Source organism: Parasteatoda tepidariorum, chromosome 11, assembly GCF_982258835.1.
Source record: "Parasteatoda tepidariorum strain Cologne lab strain chromosome 11, Ptep-v5.0, whole genome shotgun sequence".
Taxonomy (NCBI): Eukaryota; Metazoa; Arthropoda; class Arachnida; order Araneae; family Theridiidae; genus Parasteatoda; species Parasteatoda tepidariorum.
In genome coordinates, this window is record NC_141765.1 from 74,331,082 (window position 1) to 74,350,410 (window position 19,329).

General features: G+C 28.3%; 1 protein-coding gene across 1 annotated transcript in view; it reads right to left on the reverse strand.

Moving 5' to 3' along the window:
- LOC107436388 (TBC1 domain family member 1) overlaps positions 1-19,329 on the reverse strand; it is a 90,556-nt gene that overhangs the window by 60,082 nt on the left and 11,145 nt on the right. The window contains exons 3-6 of the mRNA XM_016048090.5: positions 11,353-11,550; positions 9,463-9,948; positions 1,446-1,550; positions 216-369 (exon numbers count right to left, since the gene is read on the reverse strand). Of these exons, the coding sequence (XP_015903576.2) occupies positions 216-369; positions 1,446-1,550; positions 9,463-9,948; positions 11,353-11,550 (943 nt within the window). The remainder of the gene's footprint in view (positions 1-215; positions 370-1,445; positions 1,551-9,462; positions 9,949-11,352; positions 11,551-19,329) is intronic.

The window sequence follows — 19,329 nt, forward strand, 5'->3', positions numbered from 1 at the left end:
CTGTTATAAAGTCTGGTGTAGCAATTGATTTTCAACAGCATTATTTTTATGAATGATATGAGTTTTCCAGTGATGTCAATCATTTGTTTATTCTCTACCTATAAATTTGTTGAAATGATTAATACTTACATTCTGTAATAAATTACAAATGAAAGAAATGACTTTAAATTTTAAAATTTTGAGAAGCATAACTACAAAGATGAAATCAACAATACCTTCCAAATCACAACAAAGCTTGTGAAACCAATGCATAGGACATGCATCACAGGTAAAAACTTTAAGTACTTGAGGTGTTCTAGTTGGCTGCTTTTGATAACATGAATGAGCTTGACTGAAAGCTTGTTTCAAAGTCTGCATCATCTCATCAACCTAATAAATATAAACATGATTGTGACATACAAATCTTTTTTGAAATATCAAAATGAATGTTATACTATTTCCTGTGTAACTAATATTATTTTGTATTTAGGTTTAATTGAAAGGAAGAATATATTTTAAAATATTAGTTTTGTTGTGAAATTGGAATTTTTTTTAAATTTTGTAACAGACTTCTTGGGGATTCTGTGTCCTAATAACCTAGCCACTTCAAGACTTAGAAATATTTCTTCTTACTCATTTTACATAATTTCAAACTATCCAATTTTTAAAAATTTAAATAAAATTTGGAAAAACTTGAATTTGAAACATTTGTTTTGAAAACTTTTTTGTCTAAGCATGTTAGTTTAAGTTTTTATGTTAAAAAACACATTATTAAGTTATAATTTTTTTGTATAGAATATTTATTTAAAAGAGATATGCAACTATAGAAATTGTGTGCTCCTTAAAAAATAAAATTTGTTTTTGACCTTCTAAGTAAAGTAAGATATGTTTTTCTGAAAAAAGTGACTAATACTTTGATATAGAATTAATGTTTTTAATTCAATGTAATATTTTAAATCTGAAAGAAAACTTTTTATCAACCTAATATATTAATAAATAGTTAGTTTCCAATAAAATAAATGAATTAAATACACAATTCTCATTCTCTTGAAATTTGCAGAGTTACTAACTATTAACACCATTTTAATTATACAATTGTCAAGCTTTGCGAGCAAATTTGCATAAACTATAACTGGAAAAGCTGAATTTTTTTAGCTGAATTGTATTGAACTTAGCTGGGTGAGATTGATAGTTGAAAAATGCCAGATATATTTATTAGTTCTAAGATTTTATATATGTTATAGATTCTTAAATGTTCCTCTCTCAATATTCTTCCAGAACTTCCCATCACTTAACATGCAAGTTTTCCGGTAGATCATACCCTTTTTTTTTCTTTATTCAATTGTAAAAACGCGAATAGTGCGAATAATTTAATATAAACTTGTCCAGGAATTTAATGTTGAGGAAATTGATACCAAGATATGTTAAAATTAACAATTTTTACCAGAAAATGAAATTCAACCAACCACTTTTCCAGTTTGACAACGAAAAATATAGCCACAGTAACAGTCAGCACCAGTTAAAGTTGTTTCTCTGCAGATGAAGCCAAAATGGTCTAAATAACGAAGACCCTAAAAATAGAAATGAGCAACAAACTATTCATAGTGATAAAAATTGAGAGAAAAATGAATACTCTTATTCAAGTTTGAAAATACCGATAATGATGAACATCCAATCAGTGTTTACAATCAGAATTATTAAGAATTATCTTAAGATTATTAATCTTACTTTAGCAACAATAATCTTAACGATAGCTAATTTTGAGCATAAATGAAAATGTATAACTTTTGTGACCACAAAGAAAATATATCAAGAAATATTGCTTGATTATTGCAGCTAGGCAAAAATAATACATTGAAATATATATATATATACACAGTGAAAACCTGCTAAGTTAACCACCTGTCTAAGTTCACTTCTATAACCCAAAATATTTATAACCTGACTGCTTATCTATCTTTAAATATTAATCCCTGAAATAAGTCATATTTTCTAAAAAAAATTCTGTATTATTATTATCTGCATTACAACTTCACTAAATTAGTGAAACAGTATTAAAAGCTAAGGTAAATACCTTTATAAATTGAGAATAAGAGGAAATTTTAAGGGCTGTTGTAACAAATAGGTTTGCAAAAATAACAAAATAAATTTTGAAATAAAGACATAAATAAACTGTTGAGTTTCTAATTCCAGATATATTCTAGTGTATTGACAATAAAAATTGATTATAGTAAATAACTGGCATGCAAAATTAACAACCTAATTTTTTGAACTAATATTTAATATTGAATTTATATAACAAATTGTAATTCATTCTGTAAATAATCTCATTTTTTAAGATGTATGGGGTATTTGCTAGGAGTGCAGAATATATCCAACTGCTCAAACACAGTTCAGGAGAAATTCAGGCAGCCCTGAAGAAATCTTTAGTCCAATTAAAAAGAAATACTAAAAAATGTTTTGTGAAAAAAAATGCGACAAAATTACCAAAATTTTTCCCTGAAAAAAATTACGGAAATAAAATTGAATCAAATCAATAAAATCCTGATATTTTTAATAAAATTTTACGACATGAAAATAAGTGCTGATCTGAGCAATTACTTCTTGGTGAGCTTGATTTATGCAGATTTCATCTGGTATTTATGCGGACTTATGTCATCTTTTTTTCTAGGCAGATATTGTAACGGATGTCTTGATTCTACAATTTTTCGGATCGATTTTTCTATATTACGATCATACATGGCAATACTTTTACTTGCACTTCATTACCTTTTAAATTTATTAATTTTACTTCTTTTCTGTTACTTTTTTTGGGAAAAAGTACTTGTAACGAGAATGTGGACTTTTCTCTGAATTTTTTTAAAAATTTTCCTCTAAAAAATTCTTTACATTTATTTTCTTTTATTTATAAATTTAGTTAATCATGTATTTTTGAACAGTTAACTTTTTCTAAACACCTTTAAGAACTGCAATTTCCTGAAAAGGAGAAGGCCAGAGGACTGGCCGAGCCAGAACACCGGGGCCAATCCCGGAAAAATTTAAAGAGGAAAAATAAATTGACATTAATTTTGTTTTAAATCTCCATTTCTTAGAAGAAAACTTAAAAACGAATGATTTGTAATAAGAATTTATTTTATCGTCAACCATTCTTGCATCCTTTGTCCTTCTCTAACAAAAAAAGTATTTTTTTGTTCCATCTGACCACAATGGGTGGAGCAAAAAAAGGTCGAAAGTCACAACATGTTACAAGCAACACCTGTAAGTTCCTAGAAATTAACAACCACCCCATCTGCTTGACAGTTCTGTTTCTATTGAAACATTTTTGTTAATATAGAAACAAAAAATTCGGATAGAATCTTCTTCTCTTGATTAAAAAAAATATATATATTATTTCTATCCTTGTTTTCAAATCAATCCCCTGTACTTCACTGCTACCAAATTATCCTTTACTCATCCCCTGCCTGAGTGATATATGCTTACCTTTGCTGACCGTTGGGAACATTCTTAGTTTCAAATATCACTATCTTATCATTATTGCTTCAGGAAAAGGGTTGTCAGACTCCTTTCTGAGCTTCTATTTTCTCTCAAGTGCCATGGCTCATCCTGAGGGTCCTTTGTTTGAATTTCAGACACAAAATTTTCTGGGGGTCTTTTTCTTAAGGAATTGTTAAACCACAGAGGAACACTCTCAACTTCAAATGAACTCACCAGGATAACCATATTTTTTGGTCATTCTGTCACAAGAGTTGCTTGCTCACAATAGTAAAAAATACTTTTAGAACCATCTAGTCCTTTTTTGGTAAGTTAAGAAAATATTTCTTTTTTTTAAATACCAAACGCCATAACTCATGTAAGTATTAATTATTTAACATTGTGTTATCTATAAAAGTTAAATTATCTGATTTTTTTTATAATTAAAGAAGTTCTGCTAAAACTTAAGACAATATCACTTTATTTTGAATGGTTAAAGTTATATGCCAAGAAAAAATGTATACCCATGTCTCACATGGACAATCTTGAATGTCACATTATTTTATTTCTAATGCCCATCTGAGTTCCGTTCTAGTAAAAATAACTTACACTATACCTATATATTCATTTCGTGTAAAAAAACTATGTTTTACCAGTTTTTAAAAAAAAAAAAACTCTTGCTTTAAGGGATTAAAGATGTCTAAGCCGCAAAATGACCGTAGTTTTAATATTCTCATTATTTCGTAAAAATTATCTGTTGGCTAATCTGACTGCCTTGTGATGAGGGTAAAAACACAAATATTTTAAAATTATTGTTACATGAGCCTCAGACAAAGTGAAAAATATTTAAGTTTTATTTATGAAAAAGTTTTTTGCAATCTATTTGAAAGTTTTAAAATATTTTAAACAGACAAGCATTTTCAAACTGAATCAATTTCTAGATTTCAGAAAAATCTCGAAAAATGAAAACGATGCAATTAGACAACAAAAATATAATTTTTTTAACAGTTAACTCAGTGCAGTACTTATTGAACAATCACCAGTTATACCAAGAGTACAGTTCTAAAAAGAGGACATGATTTTTTGAAATTTTAATATATTTTTTTTTAAGTAAAAAGCATACATTTTTTCACCAAGTTTTAATGGATTAACATAACCATAAGGAAAATAAAAATATTGTCCATTAGGAATATGCAGCAATAATAATGTGTTAATTACATTTTCTAAAAAAGTCCTTGCTTTTGTTCGCCACTCCCAGGACTGTCTATGAAATTGATTTCAGATTGCTTCGTTGAATTTTAGAAATTTAAGAAAATTAAGATGTATTGTTAATTGTCAGCATATTGACAAAAGATATAATTCTACTGGTAACAGTTTTCGCTAAACTAAATAGGGAGATCCCTCCCTTGCTCACAATGCTTTCCAACCTTTTCAGATTGTTTCCCTCACTGTCTCTACCTCGATCTTGCTTAATACCTCAGTTTTACTCTCTGATATATATATTAATTATATTAGAACTGAGCCATGATGGCTCAGTGGTTAAGGCACTGAACTGTCATTATGAAGAACTGGGGTACAATCCCCAGTGGCAGCTAGAAGCCCACCCTGCTTCAGATCGATGGGTACCAAGTTGTCAGGGAAGTAAAGGTGACCTGTGCTCAATGCTGACCACATTGCCACAATCATCTGTTAGTCACAAAATTGTGGAGGCTTAACCTCCATGAGCCCCCTGGCAGGAATGCCTTACTTTACTTTATATTAGAAGCTCTACCCCTGCTCACTTTTGCGTTACAAGCAAAAGCAGCAGCTGCAAAATAATTATTCCAAAAGTTATTAGAAATTTAAGCATATTTTTTATTTTCAGTTTATTGGCAGAATATATACCAGGTCACAAAAACCCGGAACTAACTGCTTTTGCAGTAAGTAGTTTATTTCAGATCTCATTCGCTTGATTATTGTTCAATACTTTAGTTTATATATTTTATTTTAATAATACTTCATGAAATGGATTAGTTTTCACAATCACTTTAAACTGGAATTTGTCTAAAATGAACTGCTCACACCTAGGCATTCAGAGATTAGAGTAATATTAATATTATTATCGATTAATACACCATAGCTCACACAGTGCAGATTTATTCAAGCACTAAGATGGATTCTTTTTTTGCAATTTGTCTATTTTTAACATTATACTTGCATATCTTTATCTAGCGTAAAACACAAGTTTACACATGTTTCAAATTCAGAAGTGGAAATGTTTGTAAGGAGTTCGTGTTTCCCTAGCAAAATATGTTTAATCTCCAAACTAAGTAATAAAACAAGTTACTGCCGCCATCACTAGCGTTTCAAAAACTCTTTACCAAGTGTGCTTTTCTGTGTCATAAAAACTATTTAATGAAATATATTAAATTTTCTACATTTGCAGAGAAATGTTTTTAAAAAATTCTGGTATCAAAATGTTGATGCAGTCACTAGTTATTAAATTATTTTATGTCAAAGATCACGTAATTCAGCAACCTATAATTTAGTTTAGTGAAAATTATAAACAGAACAATTAAGATTATTTTAAAACTAAGCACTATCTAAAATTGTCTCAGTTTGTTTAAATTTCAAATTACTTTTGGAATAATTAAATAGTTCATAAAAACTGAATTTTGAATTTTTCAATATAAAAGAAAAACTAATCTCAGTAAAATTATAATTTTTTTGCATCCACTTTTGACTAAAGATAAAAAAATAAAAAAAAATTTTTTTAAATATTTAAAAAAAAAATTTTTTAAAAATTACTTTTTCTAAAATTTTGGTGAATTTTTATACAATCACAAAAGATAAACAAATATGTCTTTATTTTCTCGGCAAACCAAAACAAACTACTCACTTTCTTAGAATTTATTTTAATTAGGGGACTGTGGTTAACATTTATATAAACTAACAATGAGAATTTTTCTGCTTCTCAGGAGTCTCCTTTCCCCTCTCGCCTGTAAGTGATGTTGCATGTGTGATGTCAGTAAAAGTATTTCTTTTTTCTTTCTTTAATGTATTCTAAAATTATTATTTTTAACTTTCATAAAAATTAACTATAATTTTTAATTTAATAGATTTTAAAGGGTTACCGGTATATAAAGACAATTTCTATTTATTTATTTATTTACTTATTTCTTTAAACAAAAATTATGTCATTGAATTTGTTCAACAAATTTACAGCTGAAAGTTAAAAAAAAAATTCTAAAAACTTGGTGGTTTTAAAATTAACATAATTTAAAACTCCTTTCTATATGCAAACACTGAATTTTTATTTTTGGTTTGGTTTCTGGATATTTTCAGCATTCATATTAAACTGTGTGCTTCTTGACCAGGTATACTCAAGGAAGAATCATGATGATTTAAACTATGTTTAATAAATTAACGATAAAACATAAGTATAATAAAATAACATGCTAGGAAAAGGTAAACAGAAGAATAACAGCAAATATCAATAAGTCAAGTCCTTATATACTCTCTCTGGATCAAGACAGAAGTGCCACTGTTTTGCAACTAAAAACTGTCGTCATGGATTCATTCATTAGTGATGACGGGAAGTGACGTTGGCTGACATCTCAACAATTCACTATTTCAATGAATTTTATAACATTTTCCTGTATTTTAAAAATTTATACATTTATATTAAAATTTAATTCCCTTTAAATAAAAAAATATTTTTCTTAAACTTTTTTAATTAAAATTATTCAATTTCGTCGAAATGTACTTTAAAGTCGTTATTTTCTTTGTTTTGAACTTGTAATTTTTATTTGTTACTTTCTAAAATCAAAACTTTTTACTTCCTACTCGCTACTTCTGCTTTTAATACTTTTACTTGTTACTTTTTCATAGTAACGCTCCCATGTATGATTGCTATTGATTTGTACATGGCTTTAAGACGAGGTGATTCAACTTTTTTTTTTGGCTATTATTCATTTAAGCAATTTAGCATCATTCTAATTATTTTAATTTTACAACCCTTTGATATTTTTTATTAGTGTTTGAAACATTCATGTTTACTTTTCAGTTTATCTTTGCATTGTTTGCACTTTTCTGTTAAACATCTGATCAAAAATAAGGGTAACTGGATATCCTAGGACAGAGAGCAGCATTAATTGGACATAAGTTGAGAAATACTAGTTAAAAAACTTAACTTAATTAGTATTACACCCTAATATACTTAAAAAATTCCAAAATATTTACTAGAATTATACTTTAAAATTTATTTGACAATGTTATTTTTATAGCTTAGAGTAAAATTAAATAAAAAGCAAACAAAATCATTATTATTATATCATTCAGTAGAACAACTACAATGAATAAGGGCTAATTTTTAAATTTCTTTTATATAAGTTATTTTATCTTTAAGAAATAAATCACTTCTAAGGCAACTGTAGAGAAAGTTAAAGAGAAAAAGTACCTAATCAAAAAATTTATAAACCAATATATATATATCTGATCTGGGATTTTTCGATGCTCCACTGTATATGCGTCGCAGCATCGTTTATACGACGCCGAAGGGACCACCTCTAAAAAAACGTCGCATAAACGATAACCTCTTATAATCGATTTGTACTTCTAAAACTAGAACTTTGTTTTCAGTTAATTTCAATGTTTAACGTGATGATTTACATAACTTTCTAAATTAAACAATGCAAAACAAACAAATAAAAGAAAAATTACAGTAAGCAATTTAAAGGTACGTAACCTTTATATAGATATATATATTTTTTTTTTAATACTCAAAATTTGTTGGGTTTTTTTCACTTTAATTATTTTACGCAAAGTTTACAGAAAAAATTATCTACGGTTGTTTGCCGTGATGATTGACTTTAAGCTGTAATTAATGACCTGTGTAATGAATCAAGGTCCTGAAAAGTTTTTTCGCTAGTATTGTGGTAAAGAAAATAAATTCTTAGTGTTTTAATGGAATTCATTGCATCTTGAAAAGATGGCGTAACAACTTCTTGGCATTCCTCGTTCTCCTCACAGTCACTATATGGCTCAGACTGTGTGTTCTGAATAAGCTCATCCACAGTGCAAACCACTGACATTACTACATTCTCATCGCAATCCATGTATTCATCAAAAGTTGTCTCTGTTGGGAGCAAATTCTAATCATCATCATTAATTATTGTATCATCAATTTCATTGCGATTTCTTTACTTTTTTCCTTGAACATTGGACCAATACTGAAATATTTGTCGCACAACACTGATTGAAAAACTGAAGCAAAACCTTTTCCATTTCAGGAAATTTACCTTCTTGCACTCGCATTTTCCTTGATGCCGAAGATCCACAGGCTTTAGCATGTTCCTCCATTATTTGACGATCATGAATAGACTTTAAGGTAGAAACTGGAATACCCACCATTTCAGCCAAGTCAGCTTTTGACCTTACTGGTGAACCTTTATTGAATCTCTTCAAAGTTTAAATTTTTTCTTTCACCGAGATAGACTTACGTTTTCGAGACATGTCTGAAAAACGATGTGAACAAAACAGTACTTTTAGCAAAGAACGAAAAAAAATATCTGTAGTGCTAGTGCACTGATAAGGAAAGAATGTCCTTAACTAGCCATAGCAATAAACCAGGTTGGGAAATCTGCTCACCTTCTTCAAAAAGGAATTCCCCTTCTTCGTGCAATCCGTTACACATTTGTTTTTCTACCCCCACCACCCCACATTGTTGCCATGTGCTACATTTACACACGCTCATTTCTGTGCCATTCATGTTGGAAAATTCCACCCGTTTTTAAAATACACAAGAAAAAATAAAAATAAACACGAGCAAAAGCGGAAAACTGACATATAATCGATTTTGTGTGACCGATAAACATTATATTTTTACATTAAAATGAATAGGAATGAATTGGGACCACACTAAAATATTGTATAAATGTAAACGTCTTATAAACGATCGTTGTATTAACGATGCTCCACTGTGTGTATATATATATCATACTTGTTTCTACATATATAAATATAATATCATACTTGTGAACAATGAGAAATGTCACTGAATGTTTTATTCAAAAGCATCTGTTTCTTATCTGTTCCAATTAAACAAATTTCCATTCGACCAATTAGAAACAACATTGTTCTGTTGGTTTGTCGAGACTCAGTAGGAGAAGGACTAGTATAAGCTCGAGGTCGGCGAACGTCATCTTTTTCAGATCGATTAAAAACAAAAAGTGGTGTTTGCTTTGTACTAGGAAAATCTCCACTACAAGATCGCACTCGATCTCTCAGTACAACACTAGGATTACTGTCTCTAAGATCATGAATAATGTTTACACAACCTGGAGTATCTAGACTTTGAGTATGAGTGATAAGTGAAGATCCAGGAACGTGAAGAGATGACTTAATAGAAGATAGATCCATACTTTGACTGCTACTCAGGGAATATTGGTTCAGATTTGAAAATCCAACATCTAACTTACAAATGTCAGTAATTGGCGAGATTAGGAGATCATTATTACCCTAAAAAACATTTAACTTAATTAAATGATATAAAAAGTTCTTAAATTTCATTACTAAACAGAAAAATAAATACAAGGCTGCCAACTATGCTTTTTGTAAAACATTTCACAGTGTAACAGAAGATTAAATTACTGGAACAAAATGGTGTTTTATATGAACTTTTGAATCATTTAAATTAAGTGGTGGAAAAATAACTTTAAATCAAATATACTAAACTATAAATTATACGTTAAAATATAAAATTTATAACCACTAGAAGATATTTTCCCACAAAACACAGATAGTTGGCATCCCGGCAAACATTGTAAGAAATTGCAATGTTTTAAAAATCATTTATTTATTTGTTTTAAACACAGTAGATCACAACAAAACACACTAAATATAATTTTTATTAAATCTTTGAACATCTCATTAGTTTAATCAACTACAGCTATTTATCAGTCAATAAAATATTTCACTGCAAGTTAATTTAACAAATTATGTTTATTGAAAACTTAAATATATTCTCTATATTACCCCTATAAGAGTCCTTAATTTATTAATAGCCTTTGGAAAAAGATACATTTTATGTAATGAACCTGGAATAAAACAAACAGTGTAAAAATGAGCAATTTATAAGCTGTTCATAAAAATTAAGCATAATGATAACACTGGGAAACAAATTTTTTGTTGCATTTAGACAAGTACTTGATGCTGCCTAATTTGCATGCAGGGATTTCAAATCTGAAATTAGTTTTGCACCTAAAGCAACATATTTTTGTTAAATAATGACACTTTTAATCAACTTTTTGTCAAATGAAAAAGTTTAAAAACGTTAGATATAACAGGGGTCACATAAATGTTGAGATAAAATTCTAGGGTTGTTAGAACACATCAAGATTAAAATTGCATAGGAACTTATGTCCATATATATTAGGGATCAGTACATAAAATATGCATAAGTACCTAAGAACAAAAACTATCCAACTATTATTGAAATCAATTAGAGAAAAGAGGGAAATAAAATCATAGAAAACCAGTTTACTTAGGATGAAGCTGAAGGGTGTGTCCTAAAATCCAGTAAGACACTTGTTGCATTAGATTTTAAAAACTAATTTTAATATTATTATTTTGATCCTCTTTTTATCATTTAGTTCTCAATTTTGATTGGTCAGAATACACAAAGTTTTTCTTCTAATTTAATTATTAATTTGTGATGCCTAATGTACATAGTTTTCTGACTTCAATTTTTACAAGGGTTGTAACATACATACTAAGGGTGTTCATTATGCAACACTTTGTATAAGCTTGTAATTTTAAGAAAATAGAAAAAATTTAAAATAAATTTTAAAATTTTGTAGCATATTTATGAATATGAAAAGAAAAGAACATTTAAAGAAGTGCTAATTGCAAAAAAAGCCTTACTCCATTACTAAAATTGAAGTCTTCTTTACTGATTTTTTTCTCAACTTCATTTTTGCCAGAACTTTTCTTCAACCTGAGAAATAAATTGCTTGTAACCTTTTCAGAATGTTTATTTTTGTAGCTTTTTTCAAGTTCAAAGAGCCGAAATTTTTCTACAGCTTCATCAATAAAATTAGGGTGAGCTCTTTTACCAGATACCTAAAACATTCAGAACAATTTCATTTTAAAAATAAATAAAAGATGTTATTTTATAACTTTAAAAAAAAAAAATAATAATAACTTTAAAAGCTAATACACAAAATAACTGTAATTATTTGTTTCAATAATATTTAGGCATTTAATATCAAATTAGAATAAAGCGACTTGATGTGATCACGATTGTTCTATATAATACAATTTTGCACTTAGTAAGATTCTTTTTATGAATTTATTATATTTAAAAAACTTATTTCAAGTATTCTTAGGTTCTTAATCACTTGGTTTACACAGTTAAATTAGTACTTGAAATAATTTAAGCACATAATTAGGCAATCATCCTGAAAAAACAAACTTCTTTCAGAAAAGTGGTTAAAGACCAGAAAAAAATGAAAAAGTTTAAAAAATAAATAAGAACAAAAACTGAAAGGAACATGAAATGATTACAGATAACTGTTTAAAATTATTAAATCTCTTTAAACTGTGTTTTGTAGCATTCAAATTTAAACTAAATGTTAAGATTTAATTTTTAAAACTTTCATCAAGTGTTAGTTTAAAATTTGATTTGAAATTTATTAATATTTTGTTCATTCAATCCTGCATCAAACATTTTTATTTTTAATATGCAGTAGTATTTTGCAACATTTTCAAACATCATTTAGGATATAAGAAATAATACATACAATTTTGTTTTTATTATTACAAGTTATTTTTTAAAATGAAAACACAGTAAAATTTACAAAAAATAATAAAAAAAAGTTATTGCATTTTTTAACAGTTAATTGTTTTAAGAATATTGTACCAAAATATTGAATTTATTTTCTAAAAATTTTAAAGTTATAGCACCATCTCATGCACAATGTAGTACAAGCTGTGACATATATGAACAAGTGAACTTGTGTTGATTAATAGATTGCTGTTTAATAATTTGATTAATTGCTTATCCAATCCTAAAAAATGACAACTCAGTTGATTAATTGCTCACACCTATCACAGTAAAAAGCTATTATTTTAACTATTATATTTAAATAATTTGTTTCAATTATGCAAGAAAAAGAGCTAATGGTACTTTCAATATAAATAGACAGCTGTAAAATTTTATATATTTATAAAGATTATTGATTACTTTGAACACAATTTATTCGAAACTGTTTCTCTTACTTGCTGTATCTTTAATTCAATTTTCAAAAGATTTACTTTAAATTTTGACACAATGTTCACAATTAATATAATTTTTGCTGTACTTAGGGATTTTTTAACAGAGTTGACTGATATTGAGTAACCCACAAAAATGTAACTTATTTTATGTTATTTTTTCAATTCAGTGAAAACTACATTCATGTAGTTTTAAAAAAATCTAATTTGGAAGACTTTTTTTCAACTTAAGAGCAAGCAATGGATAATTTAAAAAATGAACTTTAAACATTGAGTAACATAAGTTCCAATTTCCAAACTTTTGTATTTGAAACATGATAAAATGAAGATTAAAATATGTACAATAAGATGAAAAAAATATGTATACATTAAGTTAATCACCATTATAGCAAAATTCCTTAAAAAATTCTTTTTACAGGCTTTTACTGTGTTGTTCGCTCTTAAACTATGAGCAGAAAACTGCTGATCTTTCAGAATACAAGTTAAAAGTATTTACAGTTTACAAAAAGGTTGTAAATAAATTGCTGGTACTCAGATGCTTGTAGTTTTAGTTCTACTGAACAGATTCTAATAATCCCTTAACTGCCGAGTAAAATTTACGTGATTCACTCCCCAGTGCCACTGTTTTTCGCTCAAGTGCACTTCCTTACACGGTGTTTTGGTGGGGGGAAATGAACAAGACAAGAAAAAGGAAAGAAAGAAAATACAAAATTTAAATTAAATAATAAAAACACAATATAAAGGATGTTAAAACTTAGCTGTTGTATGATAAATCTTGAAACATGGTTCGACACATAAACCAACATTACATTCATTGTACTGATAGCGGGATTCACAGCGAATTTTTTTTCTTGAACAAACAGCACATTTTCGCGATGCATTTTTCTTTGAAGACGTTGGTGGAAAGAATAAAAAAGCACCAAATACTCACGGGAAACGAAAAAAGAATAAACCCGACCTTACTCAAATAGAGACACGCAAGTGATTAATACAATATCACTTTCCCATAAAATCCTTTTCCCATTCCCCCTCCTCCGAAATTAGTAATACTCGCAAAGCAAACACTTTCAAGGTCATTTTACTGCATTCTGCAGTAAGGATGTAGTTCTATTTATAGCAGTGTAACGCAGGAAAGCGTATATATATGCCTGCGGCAGTTAACGTATCATCTGCTCAAGACGTATATATACGCACGCGGCAGTCAAGGGGTTAAGATCATAGGGCCAAAGTATCCTTTGAAAAAAATGGTCCAAAATTTTGCTCTCAGGTGCGACTGTACCAGAATTTTAAAAAAAGAAATTAAGAAAAAGATACCAGCACAAAAATTTAACAATATAAATTTTTATTTGATTATGATATACATGCTCCGTGTGTAGACCTTTTTAATCAACAATATGCATATAGCTGCATGCATCACTAAATATGCTTTTAGTAGTACAGCGCTTTTAGTACATTTTTCTGTCTGATTTCAGAGGGTGGAAAATGAAACCAGCTCAGTAGACTCCCAAGTATTTCATCAAATATGTAACATGATTGGTGCTATCACACGTTACGGACCGACGGTATGCCGAAAAGGATTATGGTTGACTGTGAAAACCACGCTTTAACATAACACATAGCGAAAATTGACATGAAGAAAAAAAATCATTTCCGAAAAGGGAAAATTAAGCATTTTTAAAAAACACCCCATAAAAAAAAAGCCCCTTTAAGGGCTTTTAAAAAACGAAAATCGAAAATAAACACCTTTAAGCACTTTTTAAAAACGTTACGCACCATGCCCTTATCTTAACATATATATTAGATTCATTCAGTAGATCTGGAGTGAGAAGCCTTTGAGTAACATCAGTTTAATTTTAACAACCATCCTGTACAACATGATTACAGTTTCATATTTAGGTATAGATTAAGAGATAATTATAGTTTAAAAATTATCTTGTACAACTGAATTACATTTGTTACTTTCTTATTTATTGTTTTCAATTCTAAATGAAATATTAATTATTTTAAATCATTTTTTAAGGAAATTTACAACATTACATTCTAATTAAATATTTATTGAAGTCAAAATATCTTGTAATAAGTAAGATAAAATAGTTCGTGAGTTTTAAAAGATCAGTTAATACAATGGTTAATTTTAGCATCATGTAATGAGAAGTAACTATAAACATGTACCTTAACTGTTATTATTTAAATATAGTAAAATATTTCATTCATTTAATGTTTATTTGTATATAAAATTAGGGTAGAAAAAGTTTATTTTTACTAGATTTATAATATATATCAAAGTTATATGCATGAACATGTAGTTAAATATCTTCTTAGGAATGCATGATTTTTATTGTATGTGAAATTAAGTTCAGATTTATCAATGATAAACTGTATGTTTTTGTTAATTGTTTGTAAACTCAGTTATTCCATCCTAATCAAACTATAACTTATAGTAAGTCAATTTTAAAAAATGAGATTATTTGTAATTAAATATTATAAAGTAGAAATATTTATTAAGCAAATAATTTTCAGAAAAAAAATTTTTTTTCATTAGTATATTCATCCAAGTATTAATAAATTTCAGTTTTCATAAAAATTAGTTATTGCACTATAATGTGATACTTTAACTATGTTAAACATGTAATTTTAAATGAAAAAGAACAATTTCCTTCTAATTAAGTAACTTATTTCTTCCAACGAGTAAAATAAACATGCCAACTATGTTTATGCTAACATATAAAAGTAATGAAATCTCCAAGCTAGCATGGGTACACTTTTACGAAAATAGCAATTATACAAATCTTAAACTCAATTTTTTATAAATTAGGATTAAGGATATATAAACTTAGAAAAAACTTAAGGTAATTTTAATGGTGAAATTTGAGAATTTTTGAGGAACAAATACAGTAGAGAACCAATTATCCAGAAAACTGGGGAGCATAGCTATCCTAGATGTCTGAATTTCCCAGTTTTCTGGATCGCTAAAAAAATATTCAATACAGCTTGACTATATATTTCAACTTTTAATATTGTATAATAAAAAATAGCCGTATTTTAGCTGTTTCAGCATTCCAATTAAAAATTTGTATTTTCCCTTTACTCTTCTTACTTTACTATATTTATATAGTAAAGTAAGAGTAATGTATTTTTCTTATACTTTCCCTACCACCTTCTGTTTGCTGATATTTTCCTCTCGTAAAGTAAAAGATAAATATGTAATCATTTGTTACATCTGATTTCTTTTTCAAAAGTAAAAAAAAAAAAATAATAAATTATAAATAAAAAATTAATTAAAAAAAACATGAATAAAAAAAAAGGTTAAAATTTCTCCAATCTACCTAGTGATTAATCTGGCTGAAACTGATTTTCCATCCAGGAGAATTTTTTTGCTCAGGCGCACTTTTCTCACGATTGCGTTATTCCATTCAACTTTCAGGCATTGAAAATTGGATGGACAGCTGTTGGTTTTTCTACCGGAAGAGCACCCCATTTTTCAGCATTTAGTTTCCAAACTCACTGTTACGTATACGCTGTCATTTCAGGTGAGTCAAGTGATTTGGTTCATTTCATTTTATCTAAGTACCCCTCCTTTACATCTGATTGAACGGGGAGAAAAAGGAATTCCCTACCTTTTCATCTACTCAGCTTCAAGGATGACTCAGTTGATCCAGTTTAATAATGACAGGGAAAGTGAGCAAAGTTATTCCCGGTTTTCTAGAAACCAGATAAAAGGTTTTATACTTTGGGGTGAGTGTTATCGACAATGTCAACCTTCATCTATGAAAAGCTACCCCAAGATAGATACCCAAGAGTTAACATGGCTTATATACTAGTGAATAATTTTATTTTTATTTTATAACTATCGTTGAACAGCTGACCCAATTTCATGGGTTTACGACTACTAATGTTCAACTCCGTAGCTTTGTAATTTTGAACCAATCCAGAGGACAAGGAAACTCCTGGATCAGTACCCCCAAAGGTATTGATTTGTTATGGGAACATGAAGGACTTTGACACTCGACAGATATAACATGCATCAGTCACCATTTTACTACACGGGGAGTCTTCGGCCGGCGAGAATCGAACCAACAATCTCTTGGACATGGGCCCAACGCCCTACCGACCAGGCTATCCCGGCCACCTAGTGAATAATTGTAATGTTAGTTATGCCACAATACTCCGTACCAGAATTTTATCAGGGATAGATTTTGATGTCTGGATATCACTAGTTAATTCATTGTCATTTTTGCAAAAGACTGTGAGAGCTGTATTAAGTTTACCAGATTTTGAGCACGGGTGGTGAGATCTGTATTAAGTTTACCGGGAATAGAGCATTAGCCGTGAGAGCTGTATTAAGTTCACAGTTGTGTATGGTCGCTCTCGTGTTGCTATTAGAAGCAAAGTGTGTGCAGGGTCTCGTTGTGTTCAATAGAGATTGAGTAGCAACAATGTGACGAAGACAATGACGCAGTCACAAATAACGAGTAAACTGATCAATGTGGACCATCCATCAAAATAGACGTGTTCTAATCAAAGTGGGTGTAACTGTCGAGGTAGATGAGTTCATATCACGTCTGGGTCAACATTGTAGTGAAGGTCAATATTAATGAGTTAGTGTTTGTTGATACATCCTCAATAACCAAACGATTAGGAATATAAGCTTTAAAAACAAATTCCAAACATAACAGGTAATAAAAATACAATTAGCTTAGTATTGTAGACCATTCTTGTTGACATCTCAATTAAAATATCTGAGAAGAAAGTAGAAGCAGTAGTTTTTATACTAAGTAAAAGTAGAAGTTAGTATGTGCGATTGTAGCACTACCTCATAACATATACTAGGAAGGATGAATCTACACATTACAATACAGCTAACTATACTCCTACTTAATTATTGATTACAAATAGCTGTATTTTAACCATTTTCATATTTCAATTCATTTACGCTTACTTTATAATATTTACGTAGTATAGTGATGCAATTTTTTTTATTACAGTTCCACTTTCTGTTCACTAATAAGGATGTGTAATGCATTTCCCTCTCTTAAATCAAAGACCCAACAGCTTTCTCTCTACTGAACTTCAAAAATGATCAGAATATAAACATTTTGCTTCGATCATTCTAGTTCAAAATGGTAGGAAAACAAAGTTTTCCCCCGGTTTCTTGGATACCAAATAAAAGTTTCTGTACTGTACTGTATCAACATCATATAAGAATTAAATGTTGATCAGACGAAAAAATTATGTATTATTCGTATGCAGAAAATAAGAACTCTGTTTAGAGTAATAAACTTACTAAAATTACATAAAACTTAATTAAAATTTTTATATTTCAAAAATATATATTTGGCAAAATTTTCTTACTTCAGTAGTTATTTAGAAGTTTAAAATTGTTAAATTTAAATTTTGAGAATAATATTGGAAATTCTAAACCAAAATGTTAATATTTATGAGGGTTATTATTATTATATGCAAATTTAAAAAAAAGAAAAAAACAAAGATTTCAAATATAATTGAATGTTCAATTGAATGATTGTTTTTTTTTTTTTTGGTAAATAAAGTATAAGTATAGATAACGTATGTAAAACTAATTTGTGTTATAAATATTTGCATTCTGTAAAACTGTTAAGAAAAATATATTTTTGGAAATTTCAAATTATTCATAAATCAAAATAACTACTTTTTTAATTAAAATTTTGTCAAAATTGAACTTATACAAGTCAATATTATATTTTACAAAGAAAAAAAAACTTGTGTTCATAACATATAGATTTTATAAGCTTTTTCCCATAATAGTAAGTATAGTAAATAAATATCCAAGTAAATATCCAGAGCATTTACCCTGAATTATAAGAACCCAGGTATTTCATATCTATACACTAAAAAATTTGTGTCAACTATATTATAACTTTGTGGTTGATGAAAACCATCTGAAAACCAAATAACAAAGTACATAATAAGGTGAAGTTGTTATATCATAAACATCATAAATATTCACTCACAAATAAAAAGACACTAAACTTACTTTGACTAAACAATACTTTAATAACAGTTAAGAAACTAGCAGATAAATCAATAATAAAATAACTTTTTTGCTATAGATTTTAAAATGTATAAATGTAAATTTGCCTATTTTTGCATGTGAGTGCATTATGCACATTTGCTTATCATTGAAAAGAGAACTATACTTCACCAACTTTCCGACTATAGATCAAGACATCCCAGGATAAGAATCTATAGTAATATGCCGTTTCTCCCTTTTCCGGTAGTAATTTAAAATGTTTCACATTTTACTTGTGGTAACATTAAAAGAAATAGTGGTTCAAATAATTTCTTAGAAACTTCTGCTAAATCAAATGTACAAAAATATTTTAAACTTATTTTCGAAGAAATTTTCAAAACAAAAAATTAAACCTAATTTTGGTAGCTACTTTAAAATGAGTGATTTAGTGTTCTAATGGGCATTTATATTTATGGAATAACAAATGGGACTTTATTTGGAAGAGTTGCTATAATGTGAGATCCTACATAGATAGAAATTTACATCAAAATATATGTGTGAGTATAAAATATGTATCATTATAAGTACAATATAAGTATTAATATATGTGTATTATAAGTTTGTATTTAAATACATTA